The sequence below is a fragment of the Pseudophryne corroboree genome, chromosome 5, assembly GCF_028390025.1.
Source record: "Pseudophryne corroboree isolate aPseCor3 chromosome 5, aPseCor3.hap2, whole genome shotgun sequence".
In the NCBI taxonomy this organism is placed as follows: Eukaryota; Metazoa; Chordata; class Amphibia; order Anura; family Myobatrachidae; genus Pseudophryne; species Pseudophryne corroboree.
The window spans coordinates 13,783,432-13,798,286 of record NC_086448.1 but is presented as its reverse complement, the minus strand read 5'-3'; the positions used below and the strand labels follow the sequence as shown (position 1 = coordinate 13,798,286).

Sequence of the window (14,855 nt, the reverse complement as noted above, 5' to 3'; positions counted from 1 at the left end):
GGTAAAAAAGAGAAGGGGGGGCATTTTTGGCAGCAAATAACGATAATAACAGCAGCTATAAGGGAATAACACTTATATAAGGTTATCCCTGTATATATATATATAGCGCTGGGTGTGTGCTGGCAGACTCTCCCTCTGTCTCTCCAAAGGGCTAAGTGGGGTCCTGTCCTCTATCAGAGCATTCCCGGTGTGTGTGCTGTGTGTCGGTACGCGTGTGTCGACATGTATGAGGAGGAAAATTATGTGGAGGCGGAGCAGTTGCCTGTGTTGGTGATGTCACCCCCTAGGGAGTCGACACCTGACTGGATGATTGTATTTAAACAATTAAGTGATAATGTCAGCAATTTGCAGAAAACTGTTGACGACATGAGACAGCCGGCAAATCAATTAGTGCCTGTCCAGGCGTCTCAGACACCGTCAGGGGCGCTAAAACGCCCGTTACCTCAGTGGGTCGACACAGACCCTGACACAGATACTGAGTCTAGTGTCGACGGTGACGAGACAAACGTAATGTCCAGTAGGGCCACACGTTACATGATCACGGCAATGAAAGAGGCATTGAACCTTTCTGACACTACAAGTACCACAAAGAAGGGTATTATGTGGGGAGAGAAAAAACTACCAATATTTTTTCCTGAGTCAGAGGAAATAAATGAGGTGTGTGAAAAAGCGTGGGTTTCCCCCGATAAAAAACAGCTAATTTCTAAAAAATTATTAGCATTATATCCTTTCCCGCCAGAGGTTAGGGCGCGTTGGGAAACACCCCCTAGGGTAGATAAGGCGCTCACACGTTTATCAAAACAAGTAGCGTTACCGTCTCCTGATACGGCTACCCTCAAAGAACCAGCTGATAGAAGGCTGGAAAATATCCTAAAAAGTATATACACACATACTGGTGTTATACTGCGACCAGCAATCGCCTCAGCCTGGATGTGCAGTGCTGGAGTCGCATGGTCGGATTCCCTGACCGAGAATATTGATACCCTGGATAGGGACAATATTTTGTTAACTATAGAACATTTAAAGGATGCACTACTATATATGCGTGATGCACAGAGGGATATTTGCACCCTGGCATCAAGAATAAGTGCTATGTCCATCTCTGCCAGAAGAGCGTTATGGACGCGACAGTGGTCAGGGGATGCGGATTCCAAACGGCACATGGAAGTATTGCCGTATAAAGGGGAGGAGTTATTTGGGGCTGGTCTATCGGACCTGGTGGCCACGGCAACGGCTGGAAAATCCACCTTTTTACCCCAGGTCACTCCACATCAGCAGAAAAAGATACCGTCTTTTCAAACTCAGTCCTTTCGTTCCCATAAGTACAAGCGAGCAAAAGGCCACTCTTTTCTGCCCCGGGGCAGAGGAAGAGGAAAAAGACTGCACCATGCAGCCGCTTCCCAGGAGCAGAAGCCCTCCCCTGCTTCTGCCAAGTCTTCAGCATGACGCTGGGGCTTTACAAGCAGACTCAGATATGGTGGGGGCCCGTCTCAAGAATTTCAACGCGCAGTGGGCTCACTCGCAAGTGGATCCCTGGATTCTACAGGTAGTATCGCAGGGGTACAAACTGGAATTCGAGGCGTTTCCCCCTCGTCGTTTCCTGAAGTCTGCTTTACCAAAGTCTCCCTCCGACAGGGAGGCAGTTTTGGCAGCCATTCACAAGCTGTATTCCCAGCAGGTGATAATCAAGGTACCCCTCCTGCAACAAGGAAAGGGGTATTATTCCACCCTGTTTGTGGTACCGAAGCCGGACGGCTCGGTGAGACCAATTTTAAATCTGAAATCCTTGAACACTTACATAAAAAGGTTCAAATTCAAGATGGAGTCACTCAGAGCAGTGATAGCAAACCTGGAAGAAGGGGACTATATGGTGTCTCTGGACATCAAGGATGCTTATCTCCACGTCCCGATATACCCTTCTCACCAAGGGTACCTCAGGTTTGTAGTACAAAACTGTCATCAGTTTCAGACGCTGCCGTTTGGATTGTCCACGGCACCTCGGATCTTTACCAAGGTAATGGCCGAAATGATGATTCTTCTAAGAAGAAAAGACATTTTAATTATCCCTTACTTGGACGATCTCCTGATAAGGGCAAGATCCAGGGAACAGTTAGAAGTCGGAGTAGCACTATCTCAGGTAGTGTTACGTCAGCACGGGTGGATTCTAAATATTCCAAAATCGCAGCTGATTCCAACGACACGTCTACTGTTCCTAGGAATGATTCTGGACACAGTCCAGAAGAAGGTGTTTCTCCCGGAGGAGAAGGCCAGGGAGTTATCCGAGCTAGTCAGGAACCTCCTAAAACCAGGACAGGTCTCAGTGCATCAGTGCACGAGGGTCCTGGGGAAAATGGTGGCTTCTTACGAAGCGATTCCATTCGGAAGATTCCATGCAAGAACATTTCAGTGGGATCTACTGGACAAATGGTCCGGATCGCATCTGCAGATGCATCAGCGGATAACCCTGTCGCCAAGGACAAGGGTGTCTCTCCTGTGGTGGCTGCAGAGTGCTCATCTACTAGAGGGCCGCAGATTTGGCATTCAGGATTGGATCCTGGTAACCACGGATGCCAGCCTGAGAGGCTGGGGAGCAGTCACACAGGGAAGGAATTTCCAGGGCCTGTGGTCAAGCCTGGAAACGTCTCTTCATATAAACATTCTGGAACTAAGGGCCATTTACAATGCCCTAAGTCAAGCAAAACCTCTGCTTCAGGGTCAGGCGGTGTTGATCCAATCGGACAACATCACGTCAGTCGCCCACGTAAACAGACAGGGCGGCACGAGAAGCAGGAGGGCAATGGCAGAAGCTGCAAGGATTCTTCGCTGGGCGGAAAATCATGTGATAGCACTGTCAGCAGTATTCATTCCGGGAGTGGACAACTGGGAAGCAGACTTCCTCAGCAGACACGACCTTCACCCGGGAGAGTGGGGACTTCACCCAGAAGTCTTCCACCTGATTGTAAACCGTTGGGAAAAACCAAAGGTGGACATGATGGCGTCCCGCCTCAACAAAAAACTGGACAGATATTGCGCCAGGTCAAGGGACCCTCAGGCAATAGCAGTGGACGCTCTGGTAACGCCGTGGGTGTGCCAGTCAGTGTATGTGTTCCCTCCTCTGCCTCTCATACCAAAAGTACTGAGAATCATAAGAAGGAGAGGAGTAAGAACTATACTCGTGGTTCCGGATTGGCCAAGACGGACTTGGTACCCGGAACTTCAAGAGATGCTCACGGACGAACCGTGGCCTCTACCTTTAAGAAAGGACCTGCTACTGCAGGAGCCTTGTCTGTTCCAAGACTTACCGCGGCTGCGTTTGACGGCATGGCGGTTGAACGCCGGATCCTGAGGGAAAAAGGCATTCCAGAAGAAGTCATCCCTACTCTGGTCAAAGCCAGGAAGGACGTAACCGCAAAACATTATCACCGCATTTGGCGTAAATATGTTGCGTGGTGTGAGGCCAAGAAGGCCCCTACAGAGGAATTTCAACTGGGTCGTTTCCTTCATTTCCTGCAAACAGGACTGTCTATGGGCCTAAAATTAGGGTCCATTAAGGTTCAAATTTCGGCCCTGTCGATTTTCTTCCAGAAAGAACTGGCTTCAGTACCTGAAGTTCAGACATTTGTTAAAGGGGTCCTGCACATACAGCCTCCTTTTGTGCCTCCAGTGGCACCTTGGGATCTCAATGTGGTGTTGAGTTTTCTAAAGTCACATTGGTTTGAACCACTTTCCACTGTGGACTTAAAATATCTCACATGGAAGGTGTCGATGCTGTTAGCCTTGGCTTCAGCCAGGCGTGTGTCAGAATTGGCGGCTTTATCATATAAAAGCCCTTACTTAATTTTTCATTCTGACAGGGCGGAATTGAGGACTCGTCCTCAATTTCTACCTAAGGTGGTTTCTGCATTTCACATGAACCAACCTATTGTGGTACCTGCGGCTACCAGGGACTTAGAGGACTCTAAGTTGCTTGACGTTGTCAGGGCCTTGAAAATATATGTTTCCAGGACGGCTGGAGTCAGAAAATCTGACTCGCTGTTTATCCTGTATGCACCCAACAAGCTGGGTGCTCCTGCTTCTAAGCAGACGATTGCTCGTTGGATTTGTAGTACAATTCAGCTTGCACATTCTGTGGCAGGATTGCCACAGCCAAAATCAGTAAAAGCCCATTCCACAAGGAAAGTGGGCTCATCTTGGGCGGCTGCCCGAGGGGTCTCGGCTTTACAACTTTGCCGAGCAGCTACTTGGTCAGGGGCAAACACGTTTGCTAAATTCTACAAATTTGATACCCTGGCTGAGGAGGACCTGGAGTTCTCTCATTCGGTGCTGCAGAGTCATCCGCTCTCTCCCGCCCGTTTGGGAGCTTTGGTATAATCCCCATGGTCCTTTCAGGAACCCCAGCATCCACTAGGACGATAGAGAAAATAAGAATTTACTTACCGATAATTCTATTTCTCGGAGTCCGTAGTGGATGCTGGGCGCCCATCCCAAGTGCGGATTATCTGCAATACTTGTACATAGTTACAAAAATCGGGTTATTATTGTTGTGAGCCATCTTTTCAGAGGCTCCGCTGTTATCATACTGTTAACTGGGTTCAGATCACAGGTTGTACAGTGTGATTGGTGTGGCTGGTATGAGTCTTACCCGGGATTCAAAATCCTTCCTTATTGTGTACGCTCGTCCGGGCACAGTATCCTAACTGAGGCTTGGAGGAGGGTCATAGGGGGAGGAGCCAGTGCACACCACCTGATCCTAAAGCTTTACTTTTTGTGCCCTGTCTCCTGCGGAGCCGCTATTCCCCATGGTCCTTTCAGGAACCCCAGCATCCACTACGGACTCCGAGAAATAGAATTATCGGTAAGTAAATTCTTATTTTTTGTTATATACTTAGTAGATAATATTTTTTTCAGGCTGATAATTGAAACCTTTGTATCTGATGTCGGTGCGGGTGTAGTGTCAGGATCAGCAAATTCTTTGTATCTGATGTCGGTGCGGGTGTAGTGTCCGTATCAGCAAATCCTTTGTATCTGATGTCGGTGCGGGTGTAGTGTCCGTATCAGCAAATCCTTTGTATCTGATGTCGGTGCGGGTGTGGTGTCAGTATCAGCAAATCCTTTGTATCTGATGTCGGTGCGGGTGTAGTGTCAGGATCAGCAAATCCTTTGTATCTGATGTCGGTGCGGGTGTAGTGTCAGTATCAGCAAATCCTTTGTATCTGATGTCGGTGCGGGTGTAGTGTCAGTATCAGCAAATCCTTTGTATCTGATGTCGGTGCGGGTGTGGTGTCAGTATCAGCAAATCCTTTGTATCTGATGTCGGTGCGGGTGTAGTGTCAGTATCAGCAAATCCTTTGGATCTGATGTCGGTGCGGGTGTAGTGTCAGTATCGGCAAATCCTTTGGATCTGATGTCGGTGCGGGTGTAGTGTCAGTATCGGCAAATCCTTTGTATCTGATGTCGGTGCGGGTGTAGTGTCAGTATCGGCAAATCCTTTGTATCTGATGTCGGTGCGGGTGTAGTGTCAGGATCAGCAAATCCTTTGTATCTGATGTCGGTGCGGGTGTAGTGTCAGTATCAGCAAATCCTTTGGATCTGATGTCGGTGCGGGTGTAGTGTCAGTATCGGCAAATCCTTTGGATCTGATGTCGGTGCGGGTGTAGTGTCAGTATCGGCAAATCCTTTGGATCTGATGTCGGTGCGGGTGTAGTGTCAGTATCGGCAAATCCTTTGTATCTGATGTCGGTGCGGGTGTAGTGTCAGGATCAGCAAATCCTTTGTATCTGATGTCTGTGCGGGTGTAGAGTCAGGATCAGCAAATCCTTTGTATCTGATGTCGGTGCGGGTGTAGTGTCAGTATCGGCAAATCCTTTGTATCTGATGTCGGTGCGGGTGTAGTATCAGGATCAGCAAATCCTTTGTATCTGATGTCGGTGCGGGTGTAGTGTCAGTATCAGCAAATCCTTTGTATCTGATGTCGGTGCGGGTGTAGTGTCAGTATCAGCAAATCCTTTGTATCTGATGTCGGTGCGGGTGTAGTGTCAGTATCAGCAAATCCTTTGTATCTGATGTCGGTGCGGGTGTAGTGTCAGTATCAGCAAATCCTTTGTATCTGATGTCGGTGCGGGTGTAGTATCAGGATCAGCAAATCCTTTGTATCTGATGTCGGTGCGGGTGTAGTGTCAGTATCGGCAAATCCTTTGTATCTGATGTCGGTGCGGGTGTAGAGTCAGGATCAGCAAATCCTTTGTATCTGATGTCGGTGCGGGTGTAGTGTCTGTATCAGCAAATCCTTTGTATCTGATGTCGGTGCGGGTGTAGTGTCAGGATCAGCAAATCCTTTGTATCTGATGTCGGTGCGGGTGTAGTGTCAGGATCAGCAAATCCTTTGTATCTGATGTCGGTGCGGGTGTAGTGTCAGTATCAGCAAATCCTTTGTATCTGATGTCGGTGCCGGTGTAGTGTCAGGATCAGCAAATCCTTTGTATCTGATGTCGGTGCCGGTGTAGTGTCAGGATCAGCAAATCCTTTGTATCTGATGTCGGTGCGGGTGTAGTGTCAGGATCAGCAAATCCTTTGTATCTGATGTCGGTGCGGGTGTAGTGTCAGTATCAGCAAATCCTTTGGATCTGATGTCGGTGCGGGTGTAGTGTCAGGATCAGCAAATCCTTTGGATCTGATGTCTGTGCGGGTGTAGTGTCAGGATCAGCAAATCCTTTGTATCTGATGTCTGTGCGGGTGTAGTGTCAGGATCAGCAAATCCTTTGTATCTGATGTCGGTGCGGGTGTAGTGTCAGTATCAGCAAATCCTTTGTATCTGATGTCGGTGCAGGTGTAGTGTCAGTATCGGCAAATCCTTTGTATCTGATGTCGGTGCGGGTGTAGTGTCAGTATCAGCAAATCCTTTGTATCTGATGTCGGTGCGGGTGTAGTATCAGGATCAGCAAATCCTTTGTATCTGATGTCGGTGCGGGTGTAGTGTCAGTATCAGCAAATCTTTTGTATCTGATGTCGGTGCGGGTGTAGTGTCCGTATCAGCAAATCCTTTGTATCTGATGTCGGTGCGGGTGTAGTGTCAGTATCAGCAAATCCTTTGTATCTGATGTCGGTGCGGGTGTAGTGTCAGTATCAGCAAATCCTTTGTATCTGATGTCGGTGCGGGTGTAGTGTCAGTATCAGCAAATCCTTTGTATCTGATGTCGGTGCGGGTGTAGTGTCAGTATCAGCAAATCCTTTGTATCTGATGTCGGTGCGGGTGTAGTATCAGTATCAGCAAATCCTTTGTATCTGATGTCGGTGCGGGTGTAGTGTCAGTATCAGCAAATCCTTTGTATCTGATGTCGGTGCGGGTGTAGAGTCAGGATCAGCAAATTAATCTCTGCTTTTCCTATTTCTTAGTTTGGCAAACTTGGTCACGTTGGAGCTGCGAGAAAACCTGCTGAAATCTGTGCCTCCGTGAGTATATACAGGGGAAGGTCCTCTCATACAGTATGATCGGCGTACAAGATTCTCCCAAAATAACCCATGGCCCCCGGGACCCTCCTACAACCAGCCAGATAGTTATCAGGTATAGATCTGTTGTCTGATTGGATCACGTGTAACCTTGTGCTATCTGCCCTGTGCCTGGCGCACCCGCAGCCACACACAGGTAATTACTACAATACAACACACATACGTTACAAAGGCCGATCTTCTCCCCATCACTACAGGTGTAACAGCAGATACACGTCAGCTTCGTGCTGGGACACCGCGTGCGGCGTTAATATCCTTCTCTTCTCCCTTTTTCCAGGTCACTGTCATTCCTGGTGAAGTTGGAACATTTGGACCTAGGTAGCAACGACTTGCAGGTTCTGGTAAGGAGAACATTAGCCTGCAGATGTAGAATACGCTGCCCCCTGCTGCTTCCTAACATTGCTCCTCCATGCTTTTCCTCCGCAGCCGGACACGCTTGGGGCGCTACCCAACCTCCGGGAGCTGTGGCTGGACAGGAACCAGCTCTCTGCGCTTCCCCCGGTCAGTATTATGAATTGTAACGCTGCACGTGGCTCTGTACCAAGTACTATCTGTTAAGACGCACAGTCCCTGGCCTCCGCTCTCTTCTACCCTCCTTTCTGCTCATTCAGTAGTTGAACCTTTCTCCGAGCCCCCGGAACTCCATCCCTCATGTTGATGGATGTACCCTGAGAGCCCGTCTAGTGTCAGGGTCCCGGGGCATCTGCCCCTGTGTACAGAGCTGTTTGGGTGATACCGTGCCACTTCCTTCTCATCCTGTTCTTCGTGTATTGCAGGAATTGGGTAACCTCCGCCGCTTGGTGTGCCTGGACGTATCGGAGAACAAGCTGGAGCATCTGCCCACGGAGATCAGTGGCCTGGTGTCTCTGACAGACCTGCTGCTGTCGCAGAACTTGCTGATCAGCTTACCAGCGGGCATCGGTCAGTCCTCTCTCTATGCAGCGTCCGCTTCCTCTGTCCCGGGCAACTGTTGGGCATGACGCCATTTGTATTTTACCTGAGAGGAGTCTGACCACATCCCCATACATCACGTGTCCTAAAGGCGTGTTCAATGTGTATTTATGTGTTCCTGCCTTCCGTACTACTGGCCGGCTGCTTAGTCCTTCACAGGGGTTTCATGCTCCAGCAATAATACCCCTGTGGGGCTCCATTCCTCTATTAGGCAGGGTTCCAACACTTGCATACATTCAGCTGGGCATCGCTGGGGTGATTGGCAGAAGTGCTGGGTATATGCAGGTGCCGCAACGCTGGCATGTGCAGGGGACCCCCCCTTCCAGCTAAGTGCTATATAATATGACGTTCCTGAATTTTGCTTTGCAGGGCAGCTGAAGCAGTTGTCCATCCTGAAGGTCGATCAGAACCGTCTGACCCAGTTGACCGAGTCTATCGGAGACTGTGAAAACCTGAATGAGATTATCCTGACCGAGAACCTGCTAACGGTGGGTGCCCTGTGCCCGGGTTTCCCTCCGCTGTGTGCGATCACCCGTCGTCCACTATGTCTCCTCTCCTCATGCATGGCCTTTACCTATTATAGATGGAAATTAGTACGAAAGCACTTACTGTATATGCCATAAAAATGTGACCATTTCACCTGTGTGTTATAGCCCCCGGGCAGATATGTGGAACCGTTGTGTCCTCCTGGCATGCAGCTGATGTTAGATCTCATTAGTGCAAGATGCAGAGCAGCAGCTGCGGGGGGGGGACTCGCCTCTCAGTGACAGCGGTGCAGCCCTGCAGAAGCCGCTGTTCTGTATCCTGCTGTAGAGAGATCTAATAAGGGAATAACAATGCTTTCAGGTTAGATAAATCCATGTAACAGGCGGTGTCATTGCAGGTAGCCAGTGGGATGAAGTACTGGCAAAAGCTGTTCTCCGGAGGTACCCAACGTGCGGCCTTCCAGCTGCTGTGGAACTACACGTCCCAGCATGCCCGCCACAGTTCTAGCACGCCCCAGTAGCAAAGCTGTTGCAGGGTATGCTGAGATGTGTAGTTCTGCAGCAGCTGGAACCTGGCAGTAGGGAGTTCCTCAGGAGTGCACTGAGCATGCTCCTGCCAGTACGTGGGCTGGTCACTCGCCCGTTGGTACTCACGGATATTGATAATGGGCAGACGCCATGTGACTGCGGAATACAGTGTTTGGTTAGATGCTGTCTGTGCCGATATTGGGCACTTACTTGTAATGGGTAGATGGAAATAATTGTCTTAACTTTGTTTTATTCTCGCTTCCAGCTACTGCCCAAATCCATGGGGAATCTGACCAAACTGACCAATCTGAATGTGGACCGGAACCGGCTGCTGTCTCTGCCCAGTGAGATCGGAGGCTGCGCCAGCCTCAACATGCTGTGCCTGCGGGATAACCAGCTGAGCGCCCTCCCGCCGGAGCTGGCTAATGCCGCGGAGCTCCATGTGCTGGATGTCGCCGGTAACAGGTAACGAGATGATGTATAGAGGGTCCGAATGGCGTTATTCCACTGGCCGGTACAGATTGTGCGGAGGTTACACTATTCCCTGAGCAGCCTGAGTGGGTGGGTTATAGGGACTTCTCCCACTACGTCGCAGAACTCCCAGCCACCACTAGGCTCCGCCACCTGGAACCGCTTACTTCTGGCTGTGTGTTGTCCCACTGCTGCAAGTCAGCCTGATTGGTGAAGGATAATTCCCCAGCTGCGCTTGGTAGCAGGCAGAGGGCGGAGCTTGATAACACCGTGCTCATCCTCAAGACAGGTGGAGAAGGTGGAAGTGTTTTACGCATATGAGTCAGTCACAGGATACGATCAGATGCAGGAAGAGGTTTATTTGCTCCAGTGACGTGACTTTATAAGAGACAGTTGAATGGTAGGTAGCCATAAAAGCAACAATTATATCTGCTTGGGGTCCCGGGATGGTATTTATAGAGGGACTATGGTCACTAGGGATGTACGTTTCAGCCACCATGGCGTCCAGATTTTGTGCGGCACTGGTCACATGGTTTTCTGTGCCGCCGCAGTATGTATTTGTATTGCACGGTGCAGGATGCCGTTTTTTGTTTGCCTGCGTGTCTGGGTGGATTCCTCGCCTCTTTATCTTGTCTGCCTTCCCCAGACTTCTGAACCTGCCCTTTGCTCTGACAAACCTGAACCTGAAGGCTCTGTGGTTGGCGGAGAACCAGTCCCAGCCTATGCTGAAATTCCAGACTGAAGACGATGAAAAGACCGGAACCAAAGTGCTGACCTGTTACCTCCTGCCCCAGCAGCCGTCTCCCAGCATCGGTATGGCATGGAACGGAGCCTGCATGTCTGTTAGGCTAGGTGGACACCTAATGCTCTCCCCTAGAATAATATGGTGGACATTTCAGGTGCCCGGGCTCTATGTATTTTAAGTGCTATTTATAAGGGGCGTGTATAACTTTTTTGGGCCTCTTTCATTATAAGAAATGGGGATTAGTTGCTTTACAATATCCAACCCCCGTCTCTGAACTGTGACGCCCCCAATCCATGTAAGATTAGACACCGGTCATTTGGGTTCGGGCTGGTTTCTGGTAGAGTTTGTAGTGGGTGCATTGAATTTGTATGGTCACAGCTGTTTGTGATTCTTATATTGAGGTACCCCTTGTTCCCTGGTATTTTTGCAGAGAGCTCACTCCAGGACAGCCTGGATGATGGCTGGATAGACGGGAACCTCAACCGTGTCAGTGTCATTCACTTCCAGGAGGAGCTGCGGCCGGAAGAAGAGGATGATGAGGCTGCAGCGGAGAGGAGGGTGAGAACGGTAGTGCTAGTAACTCGCTGAGTAAGAGATGATCTCAGTGAGGAGGGTGAGAGTGGTAGTGCTGGTAACTCGCTGAGTAATAGATGATCACAGTGGGGAGGGTGAGAGTGGTAGTGCTGGTAACTCGCTGAGTAAGAGATGATCACAGTGAGGAGGGTGAGGGTGGTAGTGCTGGTAACTCGCTGAGTAAGAGATGATCACAGTGAGGAGGGTGAGAGTGGTAGTGCTGGTAAGTCGCTGAGTAAGAGATGATCACAGTGAGGAGGGTGAGAGTGGTAGTGCTGGTAACACGCTGAGTAAGAGATGATCACAGTGAGGAGGGTGAGAGTGGTAGTGCTGGTAACTCGCTGAGTAAGAGATGATCACAGTGAGGAGGGTGAGAGTGGTAGTGCTGGTAACTCGCTGAGTAATAGATGATCACAGTGAGGAGGGTGAGGGTGGTAGTGCTGGTAACTCGCTGAGTAAGAGATGATCTCAGTGAGGAGGGTGAGAGTGGTAGTGCTAGTAACTCGCTGAGTAAGAGATGATCACAGTGAGGAGGGTGAGAGTGGTAGTGCTGGTAACACGCTGAGTAAGAGACGCTCACAGTAAGAAGGGTGAGAGTGGTAGTGCTGGTAACTCGCTGAGTAAGAGATGATGACAGTGAGGAGGGTGAGAGTGGTAGTGCTGGTAACTCGCTGAGTAAGAGATGATCACAGTGAGGAGGGTGAGAGTGGTAGTGCTGGTAACTCGCTGAGTAAGAGATGATCACAGTGAGGAGGGTGAGAGTGGTAGTGCTGGTAACTCGCTGAGTAAGAGATGATCACAGTGAGGAGGGTGAGAGTGGTAGTGCTGGTAACTCGCTGAGTAAGAGATGATCACAGTGAGGAGGGTGAGAGTGGTAGTGCTGGTAACTCGCTGAGTAATAGATGATCACAGTGAGGAGGGTGAGAGTGGTAGTGCTGGTAACTCGCTGAGTAAGAGATGATCACAGTGAGGAGGGTGAGGGTGGTAGTGCTGGTAACTCGCTGAGTAAGAGATGATCTCAGTGAGGAGGGTGAGAGTGGTAGTGCTAGTAACTCGCTGAGTAAGAGATGATCTCAGTGAGGAGGGTGAGAGTGGTAGTGCTAGTAACTCGCTGAGTAAGAGATGATCACAGTGAGGAGGGTGAGAGTGGTAGTGCTGGTAACACGCTGAGTAAGAGACGCTCACAGTAAGAAGGGTGAGAGTGGTAGTGCTGGTAACTCGCTGAGTAGGAGATGATCACAGTGAGGAGGGTGAGAGTGGTAGTGCTGGTAAGTCGCTGAGTAGGAGATGATCACAGTGAGGAGGGTGAGAGTGGTAGTGCTGGTAACTCGCTGAGTAAGAGATGATCACAGTGAGGAGGGTGAGAGTGGTAGTGCTGGTAACTCGCTGAGTAAGAGATGATCACAGTGAGGAGGGTGAGAGTGGTAGTGCTGGTAACACGCTGAGTAAGAGATGATCACAGTGAGGAGGGTGAGAGTGGTAGTGCTGGTAACTCGCTGAGTAAGAGATGATCACAGTAAGAAGGGTGAGAGTGGTAGTGCTGGTAACTCGCTGAGTAAGAGATGATCACAGTGAGGAGGGTGAGAGTGGTAGTGCTGGTAACTCGCTGAGTAAGAGATGATCACAGTGAGGAGGGTGAGAGTGGTAGTGCTGGTAACTCGCTGAGTAAGAGGTGATCACAGTGAGGAGGGTGAGAGTGGTAGTGCTGGTAACTCGCTGAGAAAGAGATGATCACAGTGAGGAGGGTGAGAGTGGTAGTGCTGGTAACTCGCTGAGTAAGAGATGATCACAGTGAGGAGGGTGAGAGTGGTAGTGCTGGTAACTCGCTGAGTAAGAGATGATCACAGTGAGGAGGGTGAGAGTGGTAGTGCTGGTAACTCGCTGAGTAAGAGATGATCACAGTGAGGAGGGTGAGAGTGGTAGTGCTGGTAACTCGCTGAGAAAGAGATGATCACAGTGAGGAGGGTGAGAGTGGTAGTGCTGGTAACTCGCTGAGTAAGAGGTGATCACAGTGAGGAGGGTGAGAGTGGTAGTGCTGGTAACTCGCTGAGAAAGAGATGATCACAGTGAGGAGGGTGAGAGTGGTAGTGCTGGTAACTCGCTGAGTAAGAGATGATCACAGTGAGGAGGGTGAGAGTGGTAGTGCTGGTAACTCGCTGAGTAAGATGATCACAGTGAGGAGGGTGAGAGTGGTAGTGCTGGTAACTCGCTGAGTAAGAGATGATCACAGTGAGGAGGGTGAGAGTGGTAGTGCTGGTAACTCGCTGAGAAAGAGATGATCACAGTGAGGAGGGTGAGAGTGGTAGTGCTGGTAACTCGCTGAGTAAGAGGTGATCACAGTGAGGAGGGTGAGAGTGGTAGTGCTGGTAACTCGCTGAGTAAGAGATGATCACAGTGAGGAGGGTGAGAGTGGTAGTGCTGGTAACTCGCTGAGTAAGAGATGATCACAGTGAGGAGGGTGAGAGTGGTAGTGCTGGTAACTCGCTGAGTAAGAGATGATCACAGTAAGAAGGGTGAGAGTGGTAGTGCTGGTAACTCGCTGAGTAAGAGATGATCACAGTGAGGAGGGTGAGAGTGGTAGTGCTGGTAACTCGCTGAGTAAGAGATGATCACAGTGAGGAGGGTGAGAGTGGTAGTGCTGGTAACTCGCTGAGTAAGAGATGATCACAGTGAGGAGGGTGAGAGTGGTAGTGCTGGTAAGTCGCTGAGTAAGAGATGATCACAGTGAGGAGGGTGAGAGTGGTAGTGCTGGTAACACGCTGAGTAAGAGATGATCACAGTGAGGAGGGTGAGAGTGGTAGTGCTGGTAACTCGCTGAGTAAGAGATGATCACAGTGAGGAGGGTGAGAGTGGTAGTGCTGGTAACTCGCTGAGTAAGAGATGATCACAGTGGGGAGGGTGAGAGTGGTAGTGCTGGTAACTCGCTGAGTAAGAGATGATCACAGTGAGGAGGGTGAGAGTGGTAGTGCTGGTAACTCGCTGAGTAAGAGATGATCACAGTGAGGAGGGTGAGAGTGGTAGTGCTGGTAACTCGCTGAGTAATAGATGATCACAGTGAGGAGGGTGAGAGTGGTAGTGCTGGTAACTCGCTGAGTAAGAGATGATCACAGTGAGGAGGGTGAGGGTGGTAGTGCTGGTAACTCGCTGAGTAAGAGATGATCTCAGTGAGGAGGGTGAGAGTGGTAGTGCTAGTAACTCGCTGAGTAAGAGATGATCACAGTGAGGAGGGTGAGAGTGGTAGTGCTGGTAACACGCTGAGTAAGAGACGCTCACAGTAAGAAGGGTGAGAGTGGTAGTGCTGGTAACTCGCTGAGTAGGAGATGATCACAGTGAGGAGGGTGAGAGTGGTAGTGCTGGTAAGTCGCTGAGTAGGAGATGATCACAGTGAGGAGGGTGAGAGTGGTAGTGCTGGTAACTCGCTGAGTAAGAGATGATCACAGTGAGGAGGGTGAGAGTGGTAGTGCTGGTAACTCGCTGAGTAAGAGATGATCACAGTGAGGAGGGTGAGAGTGGTAGTGCTGGTAACTCGCTGAGTAAGAGATGATCACAGTGAGGAGGGTGAGAGTGGTAGTGCTGGTAACTCGCTGAGTAAGAGA

General features: G+C 50.0%; 1 protein-coding gene across 1 annotated transcript in view; it reads left to right on the top strand.

Moving 5' to 3' along the window:
- The window catches only part of SCRIB (scribble planar cell polarity protein), a 341,504-nt gene that overhangs the window by 98,229 nt on the left and 228,420 nt on the right, over nt 1-14,855 (top strand). Inside the window, exons 5-12 of the mRNA XM_063924738.1 lie at nt 7,393-7,449; nt 7,784-7,847; nt 7,933-8,007; nt 8,283-8,427; nt 8,827-8,945; nt 9,736-9,935; nt 10,588-10,754; nt 11,117-11,244. Coding sequence (XP_063780808.1) covers nt 7,393-7,449; nt 7,784-7,847; nt 7,933-8,007; nt 8,283-8,427; nt 8,827-8,945; nt 9,736-9,935; nt 10,588-10,754; nt 11,117-11,244 — 955 coding nt within the window. The remainder of the gene's footprint in view (nt 1-7,392; nt 7,450-7,783; nt 7,848-7,932; nt 8,008-8,282; nt 8,428-8,826; nt 8,946-9,735; nt 9,936-10,587; nt 10,755-11,116; nt 11,245-14,855) is intronic.